At 37.8% G+C, this 24,663-nt stretch overlaps 2 protein-coding genes and 1 pseudogene across 2 annotated transcripts; 2 read left to right on the top strand and 1 right to left on the bottom strand.

Moving 5' to 3' along the window:
* LOC107469294 (serine/threonine-protein kinase AtPK2/AtPK19) lies at positions 1 to 4,235 on the top strand. Its single transcript, XM_016088672.3, has 7 exons — positions 1 to 134; positions 814 to 1,784; positions 2,171 to 2,253; positions 2,344 to 2,464; positions 2,549 to 2,722; positions 2,916 to 3,023; positions 3,654 to 4,235. Exons 2-7 carry the CDS (start codon positions 1,098 to 1,100, stop codon positions 3,951 to 3,953), a joined length of 1,473 nt encoding a protein of 490 aa, XP_015944158.1. The 5' UTR covers positions 1 to 134; positions 814 to 1,097; the 3' UTR covers positions 3,954 to 4,235.
* A 9,864-nt stretch (positions 4,236 to 14,099) lies between these two features.
* LOC107469291 (uncharacterized) lies at positions 14,100 to 15,845 on the bottom strand. Its single transcript, XM_016088670.2, has one exon. It carries the CDS (start codon positions 15,843 to 15,845, stop codon positions 14,100 to 14,102), a length of 1,746 nt encoding a protein of 581 aa, XP_015944156.2.
* A 988-nt stretch (positions 15,846 to 16,833) lies between these two features.
* Positions 16,834 to 21,296, top strand: LOC107469292 (serine/threonine-protein kinase STN8, chloroplastic-like; annotated as a pseudogene).
* The last annotated feature ends 3,367 nt before the right edge of the window (positions 21,297 to 24,663 follow it).

The following is a 24,663-nucleotide window of genomic DNA, read 5'->3' as shown; positions in this document are numbered from 1 at the left end:
ATACCGTATAAGCGGCGACGCGAGTGCTCTTCCACATGTTTAATTGAAATCGGAATCCCTCTTTTCCTTTCCTCTCTTTTGCTGTGAAAACAACGCCTTTTCCCCCCAATTCCCTTCCCCCGCAACCTTCCCAGGTAAGAAAACCAACTCAATTTTCTTATATCCGTTTTCAAAGTTTCGATTTTTTGTCTTTCTTTGCTTTCAAACCATCATCTTTTATTATTTTTCAAATCCCGTCTTGTAGGTTAGCTTGTAGCGTTTAATTAATTAATTATTTGTTTAGTTCTGTTTGTTCTGGTGGATTGGTTTGTTTGATGATGCTTTTGTTTATTTTTATATGAAGATGATGAATTGATGTTTGTAGCTTGTGAATTGTGTGCTTTTGTCCTTTGGGGTTTTGACCCCAGTTTTGGGTTTTTTGGGGACTTTTGGATCCGTGATTTGGTTTTTTGGGAATTTCGTCATGAGTTAGATCTTGATGTCCATTGAAGTATAGATTGTCGTTTAATCATATTTTTGATACCGATGTTCAATGCCAGATTACTTTCTTGGACTAGGAAGCATCCATGTTTGATAATTTTTTAATTATTCACCCTTTTTAGTAGTTGGTATTTTTGGTCCAAAATGATTCTATTTATTTAAGATTGGTGGTTGAGATCCATATGATTGGATTTCTGTTTTTGTTGTCAGCTTAAGTTGTGTTTGTTAATACTTTGTGGGATTACATTATGGTAACAAAGGAAGTTGCTTTTGTGTATGTCATGTCTCTCTGATTTTGATTCCTCCTTTTCTTTGTTGGATGAGTTTGAACAGATTGTGAATTGGATCTTCATGAGTTCAACAACCACTGGAGTATTCTTCGTTTCCTGTGACTCGGGAAACAACAACAGCCTCCTCTTCTGCTGGATTTTGCTCTCCTTGCTGCCAAAATTCTTGGGAACGCCATTTGCATACATCAATTTCCTACTAATTCAGGCTGTTGACAGGAAAGAATCGGCGGTTGGGTTCTTGGGGAACTTTGGAGTGATTAATCTATAGTCTTTATTAGTTTGGCCATCAGCACATTTAGATCCCTTTTTAATTAGCGGGAAAAAGAAATGGTTTCCTCTCAGCTTTCTGGTTTGACTACGGCTGGCACATATAAGCCTTTACAGGCTCAGTTGCTCTTTCCTACAAGTCTTCCTGAAAACGTAATCACAGATCACATTGAACTAGATTTCTCAGATGTCTTTGGTCCGGTTACAGTTCCATCCTCAGTAGAAGTAAATAATATTGAATCTGCTGCTGCAGAGTATTTCGAAGAATCTAGTGAGCTGGTTTATGATGAGCCTGAAGTCATTTACACCCGTTCACATTCTTTGGTTGGCCCTTCTGCTTGTGTTAGCCAATCACTGAAGCTTGGAAAGCTCACCATACAAGAAACTGAAGATTCATTGGAACTAGAGGTCCTAGAGGAGGATGTGACTGGAGAAAAGATCACAGACGTGAAAGAATCTTCCTTTCACAATGTTATCACCGAGGAATCGTTGCAAGACGGTGGGAGTCTCATGAAGATTAACAGAGTTAGCCTTGATGATTTTGAGATTTTGAAGGTTGTGGGGCAGGGAGCATTTGCAAAAGTATATCAGGTGAAGAAAAAGGTAACTTCTGAAATATATGCTATGAAGGTTATGAGGAAGGACAAAATTATGGAAAAGAACCATGCTGAGTACATGAAAGCTGAGAGGGATATTTTGACACAAATAGAGCATCCTTTTGTTGTACAACTCAGATACTCATTTCAGGTACTGATTTTCAAATTGTGATAATGTTGTAGCTTCTTTTGTGCTATCGTGGTGATATATCACTAGTGACATAATTTATCAAAATGGTATGGTACTTTTCTTAGATTCTGTCTCCTTTTAGTGCCTTTTGTCATTGTGTATGTTACCGAAAGGGCCAAAATTTAAATGAAGAAAGTGTTAGTTTGAGGCATTGATGTGCAATTCTAATCATAACTATGTCAGGAATCATGCTCTCTGCTCATAAATTGGTTGCAATTCTAATCATAACTATGTCGGGAATCATGCGCTCTGCTCATAAATTGGTTTCTTTTGTTAAATGGCTTGTATTATAAGACTGTTTAATAATATTCAGAAATTGAAAATGGATGTGTTCTATTCTGTTTCAGACAAAATATAGATTGTATCTTGTGCTGGATTTCGTGAATGGGGGGCATCTTTTCTTTCAACTTTATCACCAGGGCTTGTTCAGGTAAGTTTGGTTGAGTGTTGGTTTTTTCTTCTGCTTCTTGCATTAGTTCACAGGATAACACTCGGGTTCTATTGTTCTTTGAATATCCAGAGAGGATCTAGCACGCATATATGCTGCTGAGATTGTATCTGCAGTTTCACATCTCCATTCGAATGGAATAATGCACAGGGATCTAAAACCTGAAAATATCTTGCTGGATGCTGATGGCCACGTAATTTTTCCTTCTTCATGATTTTATTTAACGTTGCTTTCTATGTGTAATAACTGTACTGAGATTTATTTGTTGGTCTACTAGGTTATGTTGACTGATTTTGGTTTAGCAAAGCAATTCGAGGATAGTACAAGATCAAATTCTATGTGTGGAACACTAGAGTACATGGCACCTGAAATTATTCTTGGCAAGGGCCATGATAAGGCTGCTGATTGGTGGAGTGTAGGCATCCTTCTGTTTGAGATGCTTACTGGAAAGGTTTGCATCTTGTTTCTTGTAAATTTTTGTCCTTGCTGTTCATTTGGATCTTCATACTGTTAGTCAATGATACAAAATTACTATGTGTAAGCGTGATTATTATATAAGTAATAAATACTTTTAATCTAAATGCTCATAACTGCCATTTTTTTGTAGTTGCTAAGTTTTTGTTTTTGTCATTTCTCCTCCGCAGCCACCTTTTTGTGGTGGGAATCGTGAGAAAATTCAGCAGAAGATAATTAAAGACAAGATTAAGCTGCCAGCATTTTTGTCTAGTGAGGCGCATTCTCTGTTGAAAGGGGTAATTTATCATATTTACGTACTGTACTGTATCTTGCATGTATTCATATTTGTGTAAAATAGTGTCCCAGTGTGAAGATGATGAATAAAGCAGGTACTTCTGATGGTTTGACCTCTTCCAGTGTTCTCCTGGTGCAGCAGTAGTGCAGCTGTGCTGAGACCTCTGGTTCTGGTTCAATATCTCATGATTACACCATCACAATCTGTTCACTGATTTATCCACTGTCCATGTTTGTTTCCAATTTGGAATTGTAGATGCATGTTAGAAAAACTGTTCCTTCTGTTCCACTCTTTGTTTCATTATCATGGTAATAATTGTTTTTGTTTATGATACGTAATACTAATTCGTTAATTGAATTATACGTTCATTGCCATTTGTTTTCAAAAAATTTAGATAGTAATACTCGCAATGCTGTAAGTAAATCAGTTTACATTGTTGGTTATTTTGTAATTTCATTTTAAGCTTGTACTGAAATTAGTATTTCAGATGTTATTTGCATCCATTTTTATCTGCATAGAACCTTTGATTCCTTTCTTTCTCCCCTTTCTTGTTGAGCTTTCTGCTTTCTTACTGTTATATTCAAACCTTTGTTCTTCACTTTGAGATAAAGATAATTTGTGTCTGTTACAGCTGCTACAGAAGGAGGCGGGAAAGCGCTTAGGTTGTGGACCTAAGGGGATAATGGAGATTAAAGGCCACAAGTGGTTCAAACAAATCAACTGGAGGAAGTTGGAAGCAAGAGAAATCCAGCCGAATTTTAGGCCGGATGTAGCCGGGAAGCATTGCGTCGCCAACTTTGAGAAGCGATGGACTGATATGCCTGTGGTCGATTCACCAGCTGCCAGCCCGAATGGTGCCAACCCCTTCAAAGACTTCTCTTATGTGAGGCCTGCAGCCTCCTTCCTTCAAAGGAATAGCCCAGCTTGTTAAAATTGCTGTAGCTTGCAATTGGTCTTGGCTCTTAAATCCACACCTATTTTTTTCTTTGGTAGTTTTAGTATTTTTTTATATTTGGTTGGGTTAGGGGTTTGCATGAACGAAGGTGTTATACTGGCACATAAATTGCCAACAAGAAACTTTTTCTTAGGTTTCTATTTTGGCTTTTAGAAGTTGTGTGAACTTTCTAGATTGTTATTTGTGTGAATTGTGGCTCATTTGTGTTGAGTTGACTTATAATGTGTTATGCAGAAAATAAAATTGTTTAATTTTGTATCCTTTGTTTTATTCAACATCAACTTTATCTGGAATCAGATATATGGGTTAGATGCCATTAAATTTTATCATATATATTTCTATATTGAATTTTATTTTGTATTATGTCTATAATGATAAAGAGTTTATTTGATTTTTAATCATCTATGCCAATGTAAAAGTTAGAATAAAGTGATAAATAAATTTTTAAAAATTTATATTTTGAATAGAATTAATTTAAAAATAAAAGTATTAATAAAATTTGAGAATAGTAGATGTGAATATATTATTTTTAAATTTTAAATTAGTTCTTATAATTAGAATAAAAAATCTTAATTTAAATTAAGGATGGAAGAAAAATTTATACGTATCTACCAAAGTAAAAAATGTGGCATGGATCACCCAAAATCATATTTTTATGTAATTTGAATTAAGCTAATTCGAACTATGAAAATAATATTAATTCGAATTAACACACTTCGAATTAATAGGGAAGCGTAATTCGAATTTAATAAATTCGAATTATGCATAGATTTAGTCTAGATAGTTCTAATCAACATGATTCGAATTATGTATGCATCTTGTATTATAGTAGTTCGAATAATATTCGAATTAAGTACGGAAGCAGACATAGTAGTTCGAATGAGGTTGCTTCGAACTACATATATATAACTCGAAATTGGTTGTTTCAAATTATGAAGGCCCAACGTGTATAAATATGGTGTGAATGTGAATTTCTCCCATTAGAGTGAAAACAATGGCTAGTGAGGAGAATTGTTTATGTTTAGTGCATTATAGAGGGTCAATTAAGAAAAAAACACGTTTTGGTGTTAAGTTTACTGATAAAAATTCCCTCAGTATTTTTCTGAAATCTACAACAAGCTTTGCTGATTTCTTGAATTCTATAATACAGAAACTTGGGCTGTAAGGCGTGAAACGGGTTGATAAGTTATTCTATCACATTCCGATCTCGGTGCCGCGAGATGATGTGAAATACGATTCATTTGTCATAGGGAGTGATGAGGATTTGGAGGTCCTGTTCCATTGTCGTCGGCAGTTTTTCGAGGTCAGGACACCTGAGCTGTTAGCAAAGCTGGTTGATGTGGTCTCTAGCTCAAATGGTTCGAACCGAAATACCCAAACTCCAGTAACGGCAGCCTGTTCTAGTTCGAGACCTGTTGGTGCATCTTCATCCGTGCCTGTGATTGCACCTCAGGAAGAGCATGTAGCCTCCCCGTCGTTCACCATTGATCTCAACCGCGGTGGTGGCGGAGAAGTTGGTATCATTGATAGGGCGCCGATTTCATTACAGTGTGGGGGCACCGGCTGGGATGGACGATGCATTGCCGGATGATGATGACGTGATGATGTGGAGCCGGACTTCATTGCTGATGATAGTGGTGATGACATAGCAGTGAGTAATCCAGCTAGGGATGGCGGTGGTTCCAGCTCAGGGACTCAGCAGTACCCCCCGCCCTTTTCATCTTTGGACTTGGATGCCATGAGATAGGAGGGGGTTCATGGGGAACCTATTGAATTTGGTGCCAGAGATACGCAGGGTTCCGAAGATCTATCAGAGTTTTAGGTTGGTCAGCAGTTTTAGGATAAAGAGGAGGCTGTGTTAAGCGTGAAGACATATAGCATCCGACGGGGGTACAGTACAAAATGGTGGAATTCGATTATCGTAAGTACCTTGGAAAGTGTACTGAATTTGGCAACGGGTGCACATGGTTGATTAGGATCCGCCAACGCAGGGATATTTGGGAGGTAAAACGGTACAATGGCCCTCGTACTTGTTTGGCCACGTCGATCTCAAGCGATCACATGAATCTTGATTATCATGTGATTTCGGCCTACATCATGTCAATGGTTAGAGCTGATGCATCCATCTGTATCAAGGTACTACTGAATGCGATAGAGGCACATTTCGGGTTTAGGCCGACTTATAGAAAGGTTTGGTTGGTTAAGCAGAAGGCCGTGGCAAAGATTCATGAAGACTGGAATGAGTCATACAACGAGCTGCCGCAATGGGTCTTAAGTGTGCAACTGATGATGCCTGGTAGTGTTGCAGTGTTGAGGACGAGTCCTGTTCGAGTGGGTGGGCTGGTGGATGACTCGCAAGCCTATTTTTACCGGCTTTTCTGAACATTCCCACCGTATATAAAGGCATTCTGTCATTGCAAGCCGTTGGTCAGTATTAACGGGACGAACCTGTATGGTAAATATGGGGGTACGCTGCTCGTTGCGATTCCTCATGGTGTATTTTAGTGCAAAAATATCAAATAAAATTATTAATTTAGTTTAGAAAAATAAAAAATTAAAGTTGTTACTACCCAAATTTTTTTATTATATATCAAATAATGTGTTCATTAGTTTTCACTTTATTGTGAAAATTATCTAGATCATAATACTAATAGTATATCATAGAATTATTATTATTAATGTATTAACCATATTTTAATGTTTATTATTTATATATTTAAAAATTAAATTTGAGAATTATTTATTTAGTTTCATAATAAATGATATTTTTAAATTTGAATAATTCATTTAAAAATAATATTAATGTAATAAATAAAAAATAATTTGAAAAAGATATCGTTTAAAAAATAAGGACAAATAAATCTTTAACTAATTTAAATTTAGAGACAATTAGGTCCCTGTCCATTTTTGAACCTAACACGTCAGCATTTTCCATTCAGAGTTGACAGAGAAGGAGTTACAGGGACCGCGTTGTGTTACGAAATAAAGGACAAGGACCGAAGTGGATCATTTTTTTCTTGAGGGATCGCGTTGTCATTATGAGAAATTGACAGGGGGGATTGGTAGTTCACTCTTCCAATGTCATTGAACTGCATCAAATGGACCTCTATAGCTCGAGATATTGTATGTAACAAGTAAAACATATGATGATTCTAGTTGAACTTGAGAAGGGGGTTGAATCAAGTTAGTTTAAAATTTGAAGTTTCAAACTCTGTTTTGCTGTTGTTCAAGTTGCAGGAGATTATTTAAAATTGTCTCATACGCAGAACATTAAAAGAGCAAAGAAGAGGAGAAAGAAGCCAGCATGTATCCTGGTTCGGATTCTCAGTGCCATGAATCCTACGTCCAGTCTCCACCACAAACCATGGTGGAATTTCCACTATAATTCTCAGATTACATACACCAATACTATTGAATTAATTTCTAATCCAACTAGTATCTAACCCTAAGCTTCCTACACCAAAGCTTAGCAACCCCAAAGTGCTATCCCAACTTGGAAGGAGAATCTACACAGATTCAATTCTCACCAAGTGCTAACCCAACTTGGCAAGGGGAACTAATTCTAGTTCATACACCCAAATTACATCAGAAATCAGTGGCTATTTTGCATCACTCTTGCCTTTTCTCTCTTGACTTTTGAACCTCACATAATTGCCTTTTTCAAAACAGAAAATAACGCAAGACAGCCATAACATAAGATCAGAATTAAGCTTGAATAGAAGAAAGAGATTTCAGCTCTATGTTGGAGAGGGTGCTCTGAATATGTGTGCTCTCTTCCTCTGCTCCAAATGTTGGAGTGAAGCTTGTTATATATCTTAAACTTGGCTTCATTGTAGCTTCCTCCTTTTGCTTGTCCTTGCTGCCCGTTGGTGTTGGCACAGCTAGCAAGCTCTCCTTCTTTATCCTGCTCCATTACTCCTGCTGCTGGAGGAGTTCGTCCACCACCTCTGTTGTCCTTTGAGTTTCTTACTTCCTTGGCATGCTCTTCTTTTGCATCTTGCTCCATGATCTCTGTCATACGAGGAGCTGCTCCTTGTTTCTGCATATTTGTGTTTTGCTCAACCACCAACAAAATGTTGCTCTGCTATTGTCCTTGGATTAGTGGGGTGTGCCTTTGTGTCCTTTCTTTCTTTTGCAGAGCCACACCTGTCCTTGCTGTGTTGTTGCTTCCTTTGTTTTTCATCTATCTTATTTTGCTTGTGATGTAGACAGCTGCCCTTTTTCTTTTGCCAAATGCATAGCCTTTTATTATTGCTGAACGGTGCAACAAGAATGAGCTTTGGCTCTTTTACATTGCTGAAGCTTGTTGGACTTGGACATATGGGCCTGCATCACTAAACACTCATATTAAACTATATTGGGCTTTCCACCCAAAAGAATGTTTGTCATCATAACTTAACCCAAAATCAAACTAGGCTCAACAACATATCATGGTTTCTCTAATCAGCACGACTTCAACTACACTTCGTCACAATCATCACAATATATTTTTCTCCTTTGAAATCCACCACCCCATATACAATTTTCCTCTTAACACAGCGTTTCAAGAGTAACTACATTAACTCCATAAAGTGCAATGCATTCTTGGATAACATCAAAGAGTTATTGTTGGAGTTGGACCCCACATTAGGGAAGTTCCAGAATGTAACTGAAGACTTATCAAGTTTACAAAAATGGGGGTTTCTTGCTTTTGCTAGTTTGTCATAGATTTACTTAACTGAAGACTTATCAAGTTTACAAAAATGGGGGTTTCTTGCTTTTGCTAGTTTGTCATGGATTTACTTAACTGCAAGGCCTGGTCTTCTTGTTGGAGCCATTGATGCATACTTTATGGCTCCAATTCAAATGGTTTTGGATAGTTTATTTGGAAGGAGAAGTCTCAAAAGGAGTGATTTTGTGATTGGAGATAAATTAGGAGAAGGGTCATTTGGTGTTGTTTATTGAGGTGTTTTGGTCCCATGAAATGTAAATAATGTAGAACAAGAGAGGATAAAGAAGAGTGGCAATAAGGGGAGGAATGTGAAATCAGAGTTGGATTCATCAGAGGTTCCGTCATCCTCCCCCTCATTGTCAGAAGTTGTGAGGCCAACCTCGATGTCCTCCACAAAGTCTCTCAGAATGCGAATCCTTCCCTTAGTCTTTTTGAGAGCATTTTCCTCCAAAACTTGATTCCTTTTGCGCTCAGCACCATGATGGAGAAGAAGATCTGTCAGATTGAGGAATTCTTCAAGGACATTCTTCAGAATGCGTGTCATGGTCTTGACTATAGTGGATGAGGGGGGAATCAGAGGATCCTCATCAACAGAGGAAACATCAGTGCTGTCATCAGTTTGGCGACGCCTAGGAGCTGTTTTCTTTACTGCACCACCCCCTTTGATATATGAGTTACAATCTTTAGCAATTTCAGCCCCAAAATCAACATTGTAATATTGAAAAATTTTTGTAAGAAGCATGCCATAGGGTAAAGCATTTTTGGTACTGATACACGCATGCATGTGTCTCACAAGCAAGTAAGCAAATTACCTTCTAAGAGAGGGATATTGATGCAGACAGTGCTTAGGGCATCAAAGTATGAAACATTGAGCGTATCGTCCCACTTACCAGAGGTGTAGACATCAGGGCCTCGGTCTTGGTAATCTAGGGCTTTGCTTAGGTGATATTTGTCAAGAATGATCACTTTGCCTTTAACAAAAGAGGCAATTCTCCCTTCTTTGTAGGACATGTTGCTATAGAACCGTTTTACCAAATCAGGGTAAACTTTCTCTTTGATGGATAGTATGGATGTCCAACCTTGATATGCAAACAATGGGGAAAAGTTCAGGCCTTTCCTACGGAGTTTGTCAAGATTGACAAGCTTCGGGGGACAGAGTTTACGCTCGTAAACATCTTTGCAGAAAAACAGATAGTTCATGAGAGATTGATAACGGCGATGATCAAAAGACTCATGGGGAAAATCAGCATAGAAAGACTTGTAGGCAATGGGGTTTGACAGCTTAGGTTCAGACACAGAACGAAGAGGGAAGTCAATGACTATACCGCGAGTATGGCGATTCTGAGTGGGGGTTGTCTCTTCGTCTTCGTGAAGAGGCCTCTTTCCTCTGGAAGAGCTGGGTTTGGATGAACTTGGTTGAGAGTTGGTTGGAGGAGGAGGAGGTGAAGGACGAGGAGCAACGCCAGGTCGGCGAGCGGTGGTCTTAGTACGGGCCATGTCAGGAGAAGGGTTTGGTGGTGGTGATGGTGAGGAATGAGTGGGGGAATGAGAGGGAGATGAGTGTGTGTGATCAGAGCGGTGGGTGCCACTGTGGGAGCCTCTGCGAGCAGCTCTCTTCTTTCGAGCCATTTTATAGAGCACAAGTTTGAAGAAGATGAAGGAGTGGATATAGTAGTGTGAATGGATGCATGTAGTGGGGAGTTATTATAGGCTTGAGAAGTGTAAAGGTTGCACCTTGAAAAGATAAAAATCCAATCTTTGGAAAACATTTTGAAAGTTACAGCTGTAACCTTCGTACGTTTGGAAATAAAATGAGAAGCAAACAAAGGATGGAACTTAATAAAAAGATGCAATGTAAAAATGAAGCCCTAATGCAAATGTCAAAAATTTTGAGACGGCAAAAATTGAAGTAAGTCCAGTGGTCCAAAAAATTAAATTGAATTTAAGCCCAAAAAATTTTGAAAACCCACTATTCATAAAGGCTTAGTCAAGTAAATTTGTTCCAAAGCCCAAACCATTGAAAAGTTCCAAAGTTTTTATTAAAGAAAAGCCCATGCATCCAGAGACTGCGTCAGCACATGAAGTCCATCATTCATCATGGTTAGATTAGAGTCCATTAGCTCCATAGTGACTTAATGAAGTTTACTCATCATCTGCCAAAAAATCTCACCGCGATTTATGAGACAAAACACGAAGGATCTCATTATCAGAAAAATTAAGAAAACAGAGATGAAGCAAGAATGCCCAATTCAATTCTCAACTTGCAGAACCTTTTCTCTATCAATGGTTTGGTGAATATATCTGCTAGCTGACCTTCAGAATTAACAAACTGTATGTCTAAATTTCCATTTTGCACATGCTCTCTTATAGAATGAAAACGAACTTCAATGTGCTTTGTTCTTGAGTGCAAAACAGGGTTTTTGGAAATGTTAATAGCATTCATGTTGTCACAAAATAATGGAATATTTGAGACATTTAGTTTATAATCAGCTAGTTGAGTTTTTAACCATAATAATTGAGAACAACAAGAGGAGGCTGCAATATACTCAGCTTCGGTTGTTGAAAGTGCCACAGTAGCTTGCTTCTTGCTAGACCAAACAATGAGGGATTTCCCAAGAAAGCAGCACATGCCACTTGTGCTTCTTCTATCAATCCTATCCCCAGCAAAATCTGCATCACAGAAATCCACTAATTGAAAAGAATTAGTTTTAGGAAACCATAGCCCATAATTAGTGGTACCAAGTACATATCGGATGATCCTCTTGACAGCAGAGAGATGTGACTCCTTAGGCTTTGATTGAAACCTTGAGCAAACTCCAACACTTTGGATGATATCAGGCCTTGAGGAGGTTAGATACATTAGGGATCCAATCATCCCTCTGTATCGTGTCTCATCAACATCTCTACCGTGTTCATCCTTATCAAGCTTAATGTTAGGATGCATGGGGGTTCCCATAGGATTAGCACTGTCCAGCCCAAACTTCTTGACGAGTTCCTTTGCATATTTTTCTTGATGGATGAATATGTCTTCTGCAGTTTGCTTGATTTGCAAGCCTAGGAAGAAATTGAGTTCTCCCATCATACTTATATCAAATTCATTGGTCATAAGCTTAGCAAAATCTGCACACAAATCCTCATTAGCCGAACCAAATATAATATCATCAACATAAACTTGCACAAGAATAAAATAATCATGATAATTTCTAATAAATAAAGTGGTGTCAGTGGCTCCTCTTTGAAAGTTATTTTTCAATAAAAATGAGCTAAGCCTCTCATACCAAGGTCTAGGAGCTTGTCTTAAACCGTATAAGGCTTTAGCTAGTTTGAAAACATGGTTAGGAAAAGTTTTGTTTTCAAACCCAGGTGGTTGAGCCACATAAACCTCTCTATCTATTATGCCATTGAGAAAAGTACACTTTACGTCCATTTGGAACAACTTGAAGCCACAATGAGCAGCATATGCAAGGAGCAATCTAATGGCTTCCATTCGAGCTACTGGTGCAAAGGATTCATCGAAATCAATCCCTTCCTTTTGATCATATCCTTGAGCGACCAATCTAGCTTTGTTTCGGACTATGGATCCATCTTCACCCAGTTTGTTTCTGAAAATCCATTTAGTGCCAGTGACTTTCTTTCCATTTGGATAAGGCACTAATGACCAGACCTGGTTCTTCTCAAATTGCTGCAGTTCTTCCATCATAGCTAGCACCCATGAAGGATCAGTAAGAGCTTCTTGGATGTTTTGAGGTTCAATCTTTGATAAGAGAGTAATGTTGTTGGACTCGGCTCTTTTCAAAGATGAACGGTAGTCCTGCCAGTGGATGGATTTCCTATTATGAACTCTTCAGGATAGTTTTTCAAAAACCTCCATTCTCTTGGTCTTCTTGATTGGTTTGAGGATTCAGGTTCCTCTTGATCAACAATGGCCTCTGCATCAGTATTTTCTGCAGCAACAGGAGATAATTCCAAATTGTCTCCTGCAGAATTGGAATTTTTGTTGCTAGCAAGTGCAGCTTCTTGAGAACTTGAATTTTGTTGAACTGGCTCATTGTTCTCGGGTAATTCAGCTTCGAAACCTGGACTATCATCTATGCAAACACTAGGAACAATGTTAGTCTCACAGAATGTGACATGCATGGTTTCCTCAACAGTTTTGGAGTTCTTGTTATAAACTCTATAGGCCTTGCTATTTGTGGAATAACCAAGAAAAATCCCTTCATGTGTTTTAGGATCGAATTTTCCTAAATTTTCTTTGATATTCAAAATGAAACACTTGCATCTAAACACATGAAAATAACTAAGATTGGGAGGATGCCCTTTCCAAAGTTCATATGGGGTTTTCTTCAAAAACTTCCTAATGAGGGTTCTATTTAAAACATAGCAAGCTGTATTTACAGCTTCAGCCCATAAGAACTTGGGAATTTCATATTCACATAATATAGCTCTAGCCATTTCTTGTAAACTTCTATTTCTTCTTTCCACAACACCATTTTGTTGAGGTGTTCTTGGACAAGAGAAGTTATGTGATATGCCTTGTTCATCACAAAAAGATTCAAAGAATTGATTTTCAAATTCCTTTCCATGATCACTTCTAATTGAAACAATTCTAAAACCTTTTTCATTTTGAATCTTTTTGCTAAATTTTTCAAAAACAGAAAAGGCCTCATGTTTATGAGCAAGAAAGAACACCCAGCCGAATCTAGTGTAGTCATCCACAATTACCATGCCATAACTCTTTCATCCAAGACTTTGAGTCCTAGTTGGTCCAAACAGATCAAGATGCAACAATTCCAATGGTTTCTTAGTAGAGACATCTTCCTTGGATTTAAAAGAGGTTTTAATTTGTTTACCCATTTGACAAGCATCACAAATGATGTCCTTATCAAACTTTATATTAGGAAGTCCTCTAACTAAGCCTCTCTTTACAAGCTTAGAGATTTGGAACATGCTAGCATGTCCTAACCTCTTATGCCACATCCATTTTTCAGATTTCATTGAAGAAAAACATGTTACATTTTGAACTTTTAGATCATCTAGAGTGATACCATAAACATTATCACTTCTTTTGGCAACAAATAAAACAGCCTCTGTTCTCTCATTTATGACTCTACAATCAGATTTCCTAAAGATTACAACATATCCAAGGTCACACAATTGACTTATGCTCAATAGATTATGCTTTAACCCATCAACTAAAAAGACACTATCTATGCAAGTAGAAAAATCTTTACCAACCTTACCAATGGCAATTATTTTACCCTTACCATTATCTCCAAAAGTGACAAATCCTCCATCATACTTGTAGAGTTTAATGAAGAAAGCATCCCTTCCGGTCATATGCCTTGAACATCCACTATCAAGATACCACATGTCCTTTTTCTTCTTAGATGCAAGGCAAACCTGCATGTTCTTCAACTAACCTTAGGTATCCAAATCCATTTGGATCCTTTGATGTGAAATCTTCTTGATTGCCCAAGAGCATTAAAATCATGAATAACTTTATATAACTTACTATCATTACCAAAAGACCTAGGAAAGATGAAACATTGAGGAGGATCATGACCATTTCTATTGCACTGATTCTTGCTCACTGATTTTTGAGGTTTGCTGAATCCTTTTGGTTTGAAAAACTTGGAAGAGGAGGCTTCAGATTTTATAAAGTTTTGTTTGAAAACTGCCTTACTTTCCTCTTTGAACCCTAGTCCTGATTTTTCAGAACCAAACCTTTGACTAGCAAGCAGTTTGTTCAGATTTTGATAACCTTGAATAAACTTAGCTAAGTCTTTATTCAAACTTTTTATTTGTTCATTCACCTTTTTGTTTTCAAAAATCAAATAAGTGGAATCAGTAACTTCATGCTTGAGCTTGAATTTTTCTAATTCAGCTCGCAAGGCAGTGTTTTCTTCTTTTAAAAGCTTTTCATTTCCAGTTTCATTTGCCTTAACCTTTTTCAAAAGAAGATCATTTTCAATCCTCAAAGCCTCATTTTCTTTCTTGCATTTAGCATACTTGTCCAAGAGTTTCTTGGAACTGACAGAGATATCTTTGATAATGTATTGTAGTTCATCAATAGATAAGTCAGAAAGATCTACCTCATTTTCATCGTCATGGTCTGCCATCAAACATAGCTGAGCTTCTTGATCAGAGCTCTCCGAGCTGGTGTCGTTCTCCAGGTCTTCCCATGTTGCCATCATCACCTTCTTTTTGTCTTTCTTGGATTTTTCGCCTTTCTTAAGTTGAGGGCAATCTGACTTGAAGTGACCAGGTTCCTTGCAGTGATGGCACGTAAACTTAACTTGATCTTTCTTGACATCTTTGGATGAAGAGCTTCCTTTGCCTTTGTTTTTGTATCTCAGTAGTCTTCTCATTTTTCTTGCAAAGCGCACCATTTCTTCATCTAAGAAACTGTCATCAGATTCTTCTCCTTGAGCTGTCATTCTTGATTTTAGTGCTATACTTTTCTTTTTGTCATGTTTGTCTTGAGACATGTGAGTGGTTTCATAAGCCAGCAGCTTGCCTCTCAGCTTATCATAGGTGATTTTGATCAAATCATTCCTTTCAGAGATGGCTGTGCTTTTCACTTCCCATTTCTTAGTAAGACTCCTCAGAATCTTTCTTACTAAGGTTTCTTCAGAGTAGCTTCTTCCCATGGCGTCCAGATTGTTGATGATTATTGAGAACCTTTCGAACATTTGATCAATGCTCTCATCTTCCTTCACACTGAACATTTCATACTCCTTCATTAGCATGTCAATTCTGGTCTCCCTCACTTGCTTAGTGCCTTTATGAGTGAGTCTGAGCTTATCCCAGATTTCTTTCACTATTTTACAGCTTGACACTTTTCTGAATTCTTCAAAACTGATTGCACAGTGCATCAGGTTGATTGCCTTGGCATTGAGTTCAACCTTCTTCTTTTCTTCATCTGTCCATTCGTTGTCCTCCTTTGCCACAACTTCTCCATCAGCATTCTGTTTGGTAGGAACATCTGGGCCGTTGAGAATGATCTTCCAGATGTTGTAGTCGATCGACTGCACGAAGATTCTCATTCTTTCTTTCCAGTAAGAGTAGTTGCTGCCATTGAAGTAGGGAGGTCTATTGTTGGATTGCCCTTCAGTGAGAGTGAAAGCCACGATGTTGGGATTCATGTTATTGGCCATGGATCTTTACTCCAAGCTGTGAAGCTTGCCTTCTTGAGACCGAGCTCTGGATACCAATTGATGATTCTAGTTGAACTTGAGAAGGGGGGGTTGAATCAAATTAGTTTAAAACTTAAAGTTTCAAACTCTGTTTTGCTGTTGCTCAAGTTGCAAGAGATTATTTAAAATTGTCTCATACGCAGAACATTAAAAGAGCAAAGAAGAGGAGAAAGAGGCCAGCATGTATCCTGGTTCGGATTCTCAGTGCCATGAATCCTACGTCCATTCTCTACCACAAACCATGGTAGAATTTTCACTATAATTCTCAGATTACATACACCAATACTATTGAATTAATTCCTAATCCAACTAGTATCACCCCTAAGCTTCCTACACCAAAGCTTAGCAACCCCAAAGTGCTATCCCAACTTGGAAGGGGAATCTACACAGATTTAATTCTCACCAAGTGCTAACCCAACTTGGCAAGGGGAACTAATTCTAGTTCATACACCCAAATTACATCAGAAATCAGTGGCTATTTTGCATCACTCTTGTCTTTTCTCTCTTGGCTTTTGAACCTCACATAATTGCCTTTTTCAAAACAAAAAATAACGCAAGACAGCCATAACATAAGATCAGAATTAAGCTTGAGTAGAAGAAAAAGATTTCAGCTCTATGTTGGAGAGGGTTCTCTGAATATGTGTGCTCTCTTCCTCTGCTCCAAATGTTGGAGTGAAGCTTGTTATATATCTTAAACTTGGCTTCATTGTAGCTTCCTCCTTTTGCTTGTCCTTGCTGCCCGTTGGTGTTGGCACAGCTAGCAAGCTCTCCTTCTTTATCCTGCTCCACTACTCCTGCTGCTGGAGGAGTTCGTCCACCACCTCTGTTGTCCTTGGAGTTTCTTACTTCCTTGGCATGCTCTTCTTTTGCATCTTGCTCCATGATCTCTGCCATACGAGGAGCTGCTCCTTGTTTCTGCATATTTGTGTTTTGCTCAACCACCAACAAAATGTTGCTCTGCTATTGTCCTTGGGTTAGTGGGGTGTGCCTTTGTGTCCTTTCTTGCTTTTGCAGAGCCACACCTGTCCTTGCTGTGTTGTTGCTTCCTTTGTTTTCCATCTGTCTTGTTTTGCTTGTGAGGTAGACAACTGCCCTTTTTCTTTTGCCAAATGCATAGCCTTTTATTATTGCTGAACGGTGCAACAAGAATGAGCTTTGGCTCTTTTACATTGCTGAAGCTTGTTGGACTTGGACATATGGGCCTGCATCACTAAACACTCATATTAAACTATATTGGGCTTTCCACCCAAAAGAATGTTTGTCATCATAACTTAACCCAAAATCAAACTAGGCTCAACAACATATCATGGTTTCTCTAATCAGCACGACTTCAACTACACTTCGTCACAATCATCACAATATATTTTTCTCCTTTGAAATCCACCACCCCATATACAATTTCTCTCTTAACACATCGTTTCTCTCTTAATACATTAACTCCATAAAGTATCATGCATTCTTGGATAACATCAAAGAGTTATTGTTGGAGTTGGACCCCACATTAGGGAAGTTCCAGAATGTAACTGAAGACTTATCAAGTTTACAAAAATGGGGGTTTCTTGCTTTTGCTAGTTTGTCATGGATTTACTTAACTGCAAGGCCTGGTCTTCTTGTTGGAGCCATTGATGCATACTTTATGGCTCCAATTCAAATGGTTTTGGATAGTTTATTTGGAAGGAGAAGTCTTAAAAGGAGTGATTTTGTGATTGAAGATAAATTAGGAGAAGGGTCATTTGGTGTTGTTTATTGAGGTGTTTTGGTCCCATGAAATGTAAATACTGTAGAACAAGAGAGGATAAAGAAGAGTGGCAATAAGGCGAGGAATGTAATAACAAAGTTGGATGCAAAATCTAAGGACAAAGTCATTCTTAAAAAGGTATCCCTAGTTATGGTAGAGAACTCTGGCATAGTTTGATTCCTGTAACCGATTTCATCTGTGGTGTGTATGCAGGTGAAAGTTGGAATTGAAGGAGCAGAAGAAGTTGGTGAATGTTGAGGAGTGGTTCAATTACAGACTCTCCAGAGCAGTTCCAAAAACGTGTGCTAAGTTTTTTGGAAGTTTTGTTGATGATAAAAGCAATTCACTTTTCACAAAAGGTGGAAAATGGCTTGTTTGAAAGTTTGAGGTGCTCTTATTCATGTTTCTGTTTGATAAAGGTTAAAATTTTGCTGTTAATCTATTTAGTTTTACCAAATTTGAAATTGAGTCGCTAAATTTATAATCACATTTTCGTCGTTCTAAAAACATTTAACTTAATGATGGTGTGAGATAGATGAAAATGATTTTGCAACGTTTATTGTTAAAAAAGATTTAATTACAAATCTAAAACTGATGTAAAGACTCAATTGAAAATCTAATCACAATTTGAGAAAACTATAAGAATTAATAGAGTAATTTGATCTTTGATAAAACTATACCAATTTTTTTGTACTTTGTACCTGTATTCATGCAACTTAGGTACCAACTATTCTATACACTAATTGCAGGGTTATGATGTCACAGGGTGGCTGTTCTCTTGCCGACTACATGACGGATTGAAACTTTCCTTCAAACTTGGAATCTGTCATGTTTCGACAAGTCTTGCAAGGGATAGACTCGTTGAAAAGAGATGCCTTGATCATCAAGCAATAATGCGCCAAATGATTACTTTGCTTAAGAAGATTCATGACACAGGCGTTGGTCACCGGGATATAAAGCCTGCCAACTTGGTGGTTACCAAGCAGGGACAAATCAAATTCATTAATTTTGGTTCAGCTATTGACCTGCAAATCGGAAAGAATTATGTTCCCAATTTTACCCCCTTTGGATCCTGACTACTGTCCCCCAGAATTGTATGTGCTGCCTGAAGAAACAACTAGACTTCGGACTTGTTTGGGTGAGCTTTTAAGAAAAGATCTTTTTCGAGTTATCTTTTTTTTAAAAGATCTTATAGAGAAGTAAAAGTAATTTTATGTTTGAATATCTCATGTAAAAAGGTCTTTTTATCTATTAATTATGTTTGGGTATAACAATATAAAAGTACTTTTTTGTTTATTTATTATACAAAAAATATCTTTTTTTTAAGGAAAAAGATCTTTTAAAAAAAGATGTAAATTACAACTTCTCAAAAAAGATCTTTTTTTTATTTTACTAGTGCTTTTATTTTTACTACTAGAAATTTGCCAAACACGTTAAAAAGCAAAAAAAGATCTTTTTCATTGAAAAAAGATATTTTTTTAACAAAATAATGTCACGAGAAATAAAAGACAGAGACCAAAGTTGATCGTTTTTATATTAAAGGATCGCGTTGTCATTTTGAGAAATGAATAAGGTTCGGGTATGCTCTTGGATGTTATGAACATAGGCTTAATTCATCAATTGAAGACCGAAGCATTCTTTTTTTTTTGATAAAAATTTGTTGTTGTAATTAACAAATATTTCCTTGAGTTTGAGTGTACTGGCCTTTAAACAATTTGGACTTTGTTAGCTTTGTTTTTCTAACTTGCTTTGTTTACTACTAATTTTTGGACATTAAACAAACTAATCATACAATTAATTGTATTTTAACCTAATAATCATCATCAATTAATTTTTTGTTAGTTTTTTTTAAACTCAACATTTCTTTTGTAAGAACTTGGTCAGTTGGCATCAAGCTTGGGTATGCATAGCATAACTTATTAGTTATTTCAGTAAGTATTCTTTTACCTTTGGTTCTTACTTTGTTACTGTTTTAGGTTCTTTTCTAAATTTTTTACCTGCCCTTTGGATCCAAATCTGCCACACTCTGTGGAATTTTTTCTTTTCTAAATTGACAATAATTCTATTTTTCCAAGAATTACTTGACAATATCACAAATGCACAAACCTAATTTCTTGTATCAGCATGTCACTAACACAGTATTGTCTTCATTTTTTGTTTGCAAACTAGGGTCTATAATGTTGTCTGCACATGGAATGACCCAAAGCATGCAAAATGAGAGAAGTTGGACTGTTGTATTGGAATGATTGATAGCTCTGAGGTTGCTGATATAAGTTTAAGTAACTTGTAACTTTTTCTACCTAGGTATCCTGATTTTTCTGTTAAAGGAGTATCTTCAATATTAGTGGACGTGCATAAATATAGTTTAGCTCCCAAAGGAACAAGTATATCTTGTTGAATCAGGATTTGTTTTCTTTTTCAGGATAGCTTGTGACCTATTGTAATCTTTTCCTTTCTTGTCAAATTCCATGTTCTATAATGAAATGACGAATTCTTTTTGTTACAACCCACTTCTCTTCCATTTATTTTTTTCCTTCTATTTTATGGATTAAGTTCTCTGTAATTTCTCTTCCCGTTATTGGAATATTGTTTTTAAACCTATTTGTGGCTAAAAATTTTTATTATGAAAGAGAAATATGTGCAATTCAATTTTATTGGTTGCGTATATATTTTTGTTTTGGTATGGAAATTAGTAATCAGATCTACCGATTAAGAGAAAATTTAAAGGGACAGAATTTTTATTAAAATCTTATCAGAACTTAGCCAACAAAGGAAAAATGAGTATTTCTTTAGCATTAGATAAAATCTCACACCATTAAAAACACTATTGATGACTAACTGATAACTACAAATCACAAAATTTACTAGCCCTTTAGCACTCCTCTTTTTTTAATATCAAATCGGAGGATCTAATTTATTTGTTGTGATTTATTTTCAAAAAAAATTGGAGGGTTCGATTTTTGTTCCTAACAAATCGGATGGTCTGATTTTTTGTTCCCAAATAAATTGGATAGTCTAATTTCTACCTTTTAAATAAAAAAATTTCACATTTAAAAATAACACCCTTATAATCCATGATTCTAAAAAACACCATTTTCACCGGAATATAAAAAATAATTTGCGCCTATTTTTGCAGCTGATTACTAATGTACTTATTTTCTTTCTACCATGTGGGTTCTGCAGCATCAATTTTTTGCTGGTAAGTCTACAATTTCTTTCTGACAAATAATGTGCCTTGAGGTTATTTATACTGTACACTGTGCATAGAAATACCCACGTGTGTGTGTGAGAAAGTAAATGTACGATCCTGCTTAAACAATATTTTAATATGGCAAGCTTACTAGTCTTCTATATTCAAGTAATTAAAAACTTCCCACAACGAGCAACCTGAAAAGAAGAGGAAACAATATAAGTGCTGAGATAAAATAAGAGCTAGCCTATGTTTTAAGACAATGGAGAGTGATGCATCTGTTTGGAGAAATTGCTATCTTCGTTATTAGGATTAGTTCTTTTGATTTTAAAAATTCATTTCCAAATTCTACATTGTCACAGTTACCGAGTGGATTGGTGGGTTGTATGTGTCTCCAACCATAGCTGGGAGCATGCCTGGAGGTTTAATTACAGGGGCATGGGCAGCAATGATATCTCTAGGAAAAGAAGGTAACCATTATTAGAATTAGTTATTTTGCATTCTTTTTTTCGATCAGCATCCATATCTGCGTGACATTGCAGCATGTGCCAGTTGTTGAATTTTGAATTTTGAGTGGAGAGCAGCGGTGCAAGTTTGTCTATCAATAAAGCAGGGTTATGCAGTATTATTCTTCTTCTCTTTTATTTACATCATGTGATTTTAAAATTTTATTTACTTGTGTAATTAGGTTTATTTAAATTAAGTAACGAGAAATGGAATTAGGCTTCGGTCTATTAAACTTTTGATATTGTTAGTGTTCATACCATGACCCAAATCATAGGACCAGGCCCAAATTGAGCTAAAAAGTCCAATCTAAAAAATTGGCCTACACCGCCTATCCGATCTCCTCAAAGAAGTCGAGATGAACGTAAATAGGCACTTAACACTCATCTAAGTGAATAACTGTCTCCTTAAATCTCTCTTCCGCTTCTAGAAGGGAGATCTCAACAACCCTAAGATAAAGGGACGATTATCCACCATCAGAAATAGAACTACTTCAATGGTGGTTATTGGCTCGTCTCCTATAAATACCCTGACACATTCAGGTACATCTAAGTCCAATATACTTAAACCTGCTTAACCCCTTATTGACTTAGGCATCAAAGTGTCTTGCAAGTACCACCCCCCCATTATTTCAAACACACAATTTGGATGGCGGCGCTTTGACGCTGGACAAGTCGGAGACCATCCTATTGAACGTTTGGGCTTCAAAGCAAGCCCAATCCATATCCGATTTCAAGTAACCCCTGGAACATTGGCGCCGTTGCCGGAGACTCGGAGATCAATGCACAATGGTGGACGACCAACATAAGGATGGGCACATCGCATCTGAGTTCGATCAAGAGCATCAGGAAGTGGTCAATAATGACCAAGCAATAATACACCAAACATGTGCGAAAGGATCGCGTGGTGAAGGCCCCTCGAACACCCCGGCATCAAAGAAAGTTTCCTCTGAAGTTCATCAGCCTGGAGAGGAGGGGCAACCTAATGCAACTGACCTCATGGGGCTATTGCAAGGCCACCAAGGTCGACTCGAGCAACTAGAACAAGAGATGGACCGACAGCGTGAAGCGGAGAAAAGCCTAAGGAGAGAAATCAAGCGACGAAGAAAGCTCGAAGAAAAGATCTTGATGCTGGAATCTAATCTCCGAAACAAGAACTCTCGCGTGAACCGAGAAGACACCCTAGAGGGGGAGAAGACCCATTCACTGAGGATATCATGAGGGCTAAAGTTTCCAGAAACTTTAAACATCCTGACATGGTTCTGTATGATGGGACGACTGACCCGAAGCATCACCTCAGCAATTTCAAAAGCCGGATTTATTTGGCCTATGCCTCCGACGCTACCCGCTGCAAAGCCTTCCCGACGACTTTGACAAAGGCGGCCATGAAGTGGTTTGATAGCCTCCCCCCCAGGTCGGTCACCAGCTTTGATGACCTCTCGGTAAGTTTCTTATGAGATTTTCAATTCAGAAAGACAAAGTCAAGCATGCCCCCAACCTACTGGGAATAAAACAGGAGGTCGGAGAACCCCTGAGAGACTACATGGAAAGATTCAACAAAGCTTGCTTAGATATCCAGGACTTGTCTATTGAGGCAGTAATAATGGGACTTGTCAACGGCCTTCAAGACGGACCCTTCTCCCAGCCCATCTCGAAAAGGCATCCGACTTCCTTGAGCGATGTACAAGAAAGGGCCGAGAAGTACATCAACATGGAGGAAAACGGTAGGTTACGAGAACCAAGTTGGCGACTCGGGAACCTTCAACAATCAAAAGAAAGGGAGCCTAAGAGAAGGGAAGAAGCCGGATTCAAGAAACGCAGAAGATATCATAACTACACTCTGTTGAGAATTTCCCTCGTAGATGTGTACAGGAAAATTTGTCACACCGAGAAGCTTCCACCCTTACGCCCAACAAAAAATAAAAAAGGGGGAAGTCATAATGAGTATTGCGAGTACCATAAGCTTTATGGATACTCCATAAATGATTTTTACGACCTTAAAAATATGATAGAAAAGTTGCTCAGAAAAGGTTGGCTAGACAAATATCTCATGGAAAGGTCGTACACTCATGGGAAAAGAAAAAGATATGATGAAGGTCACAAACAAAGAGGTCCACCCCCGTAAACTCCAGAACGACATATCCATATGATATCAGGAGGATTTGCTAGAAGGGGGGTTGACCAAATCATCTCGAAAGAGACATTTGAAAGAAGTATATCAAGTCGGGAGTGAAGGACCCTGGTACACGAAATTGTGATCATCAACAATGGTGCCAAAAACTTGGTGGCGCTCTCAAACGTGAATCACATTTTGTCACAACTCTGCACAACTAACCAGCAAGTGCACTGGGTTGTGGAAGTAATACCTTACGTGAGTAAAGATCGATCCCATGGAGATTGTTGGTATGAAGCAAGCTATGGTCATCTTGTAGATCTCAGTCAGGCTGATTCAAATGTATTAAGAGATTATAGTGGACGCAAATAAAATAAAATAGAATAGAGATACTTATGTAGATTCATTGGTGGGAGTTTTAGATAAGCGTCTGAAGATGCTGTATGGCTCTAGGACATCTGCTTTCCTACTGCCTTCCTTCAATCCTTCTTACTCCTTTCCATGGCAAGCTGTATGTAGGGCATCACCGTTGTCAATGGCTACATCCCATCCTCTCAGTGAAAATGGTCCAAATGCTCTGTCATAGCACGACTAATCATCTGTCGGTTCTCAATCATGTTGGAATAGAATCCCTTGATTCTTTTGCGTTTGTCATCACGCCCAACAATTGCGAGTTTGAAGCTCGTCACAGTCATTCAATCCCAGAATCCTACTCGGAATACCACAGACAAGGTTAGACTTTCTGGATTCCCATGAATGCCACCATCAATCTAGCTTATACCACGAAGACTCTGATCTCACGGAATGGAAGGCTCGGTTGTCAGGCGAGGGCAACCATGCGTCGTGCATCAGGAATCCAAGAGATATATACTCTAGCTCTCGCTTGTAGAACGGAAGTGGTTGTCAGGCACGCGTTCATAGGGACGGATGATGATGAGTGTCACGGATCATCACATCCATCAGGTTGAAGTACGAGTAATATCTTAGAATGGAAATAAGAGTGAATTGAATAAAGATAGTAGTAATTGCATTGAAACTCGAGGTACAACAGAGCTCCACACCCTTAATCTATGGTGTGTAGAAACTCCACCGTTGAAAATACATAAGTGATAGAGGTCCAGGCATGGCCGAGAGGCCAGCCCCCAAAACGTGATCACAGGATCAAACATACAAACCAGGATGAAAATATAATAGTAAAAAGTCCTATTTATACTAGACTAGCTACTAGGGTTTAC

This window comes from Arachis duranensis, chromosome 10 (assembly GCF_000817695.3).
Source record: "Arachis duranensis cultivar V14167 chromosome 10, aradu.V14167.gnm2.J7QH, whole genome shotgun sequence".
Classification (NCBI taxonomy): domain Eukaryota; kingdom Viridiplantae; phylum Streptophyta; class Magnoliopsida; order Fabales; family Fabaceae; genus Arachis; species Arachis duranensis.
The sequence above is the reverse complement of the archived record's forward strand: the minus strand, read 5'-3'. Positions and strand labels throughout refer to the sequence as shown.

Coding starts and splice junctions, on each gene's coding strand:
- LOC107469294 (XM_016088672.3), top strand. CDS start 1,098: ATGGTTTCCTCTCAGCTTTCTGGTTTGACTACGGCTGGCACATATAAG. Junction 2,254..2,343: donor TATCACCAGGGCTTGTTCAG/GTAAGTTTGGTT, acceptor TTGAATATCCAG/AGAGGATCTAGCACGCATAT. Junction 2,723..2,915: donor TTGAGATGCTTACTGGAAAG/GTTTGCATCTTG, acceptor TCTCCTCCGCAG/CCACCTTTTTGTGGTGGGAA.
- LOC107469291 (XM_016088670.2), bottom strand. CDS start 15,845: ATGGCCAATAACATGAATCCCAACATCGTGGCTTTCACTCTCACTGAA.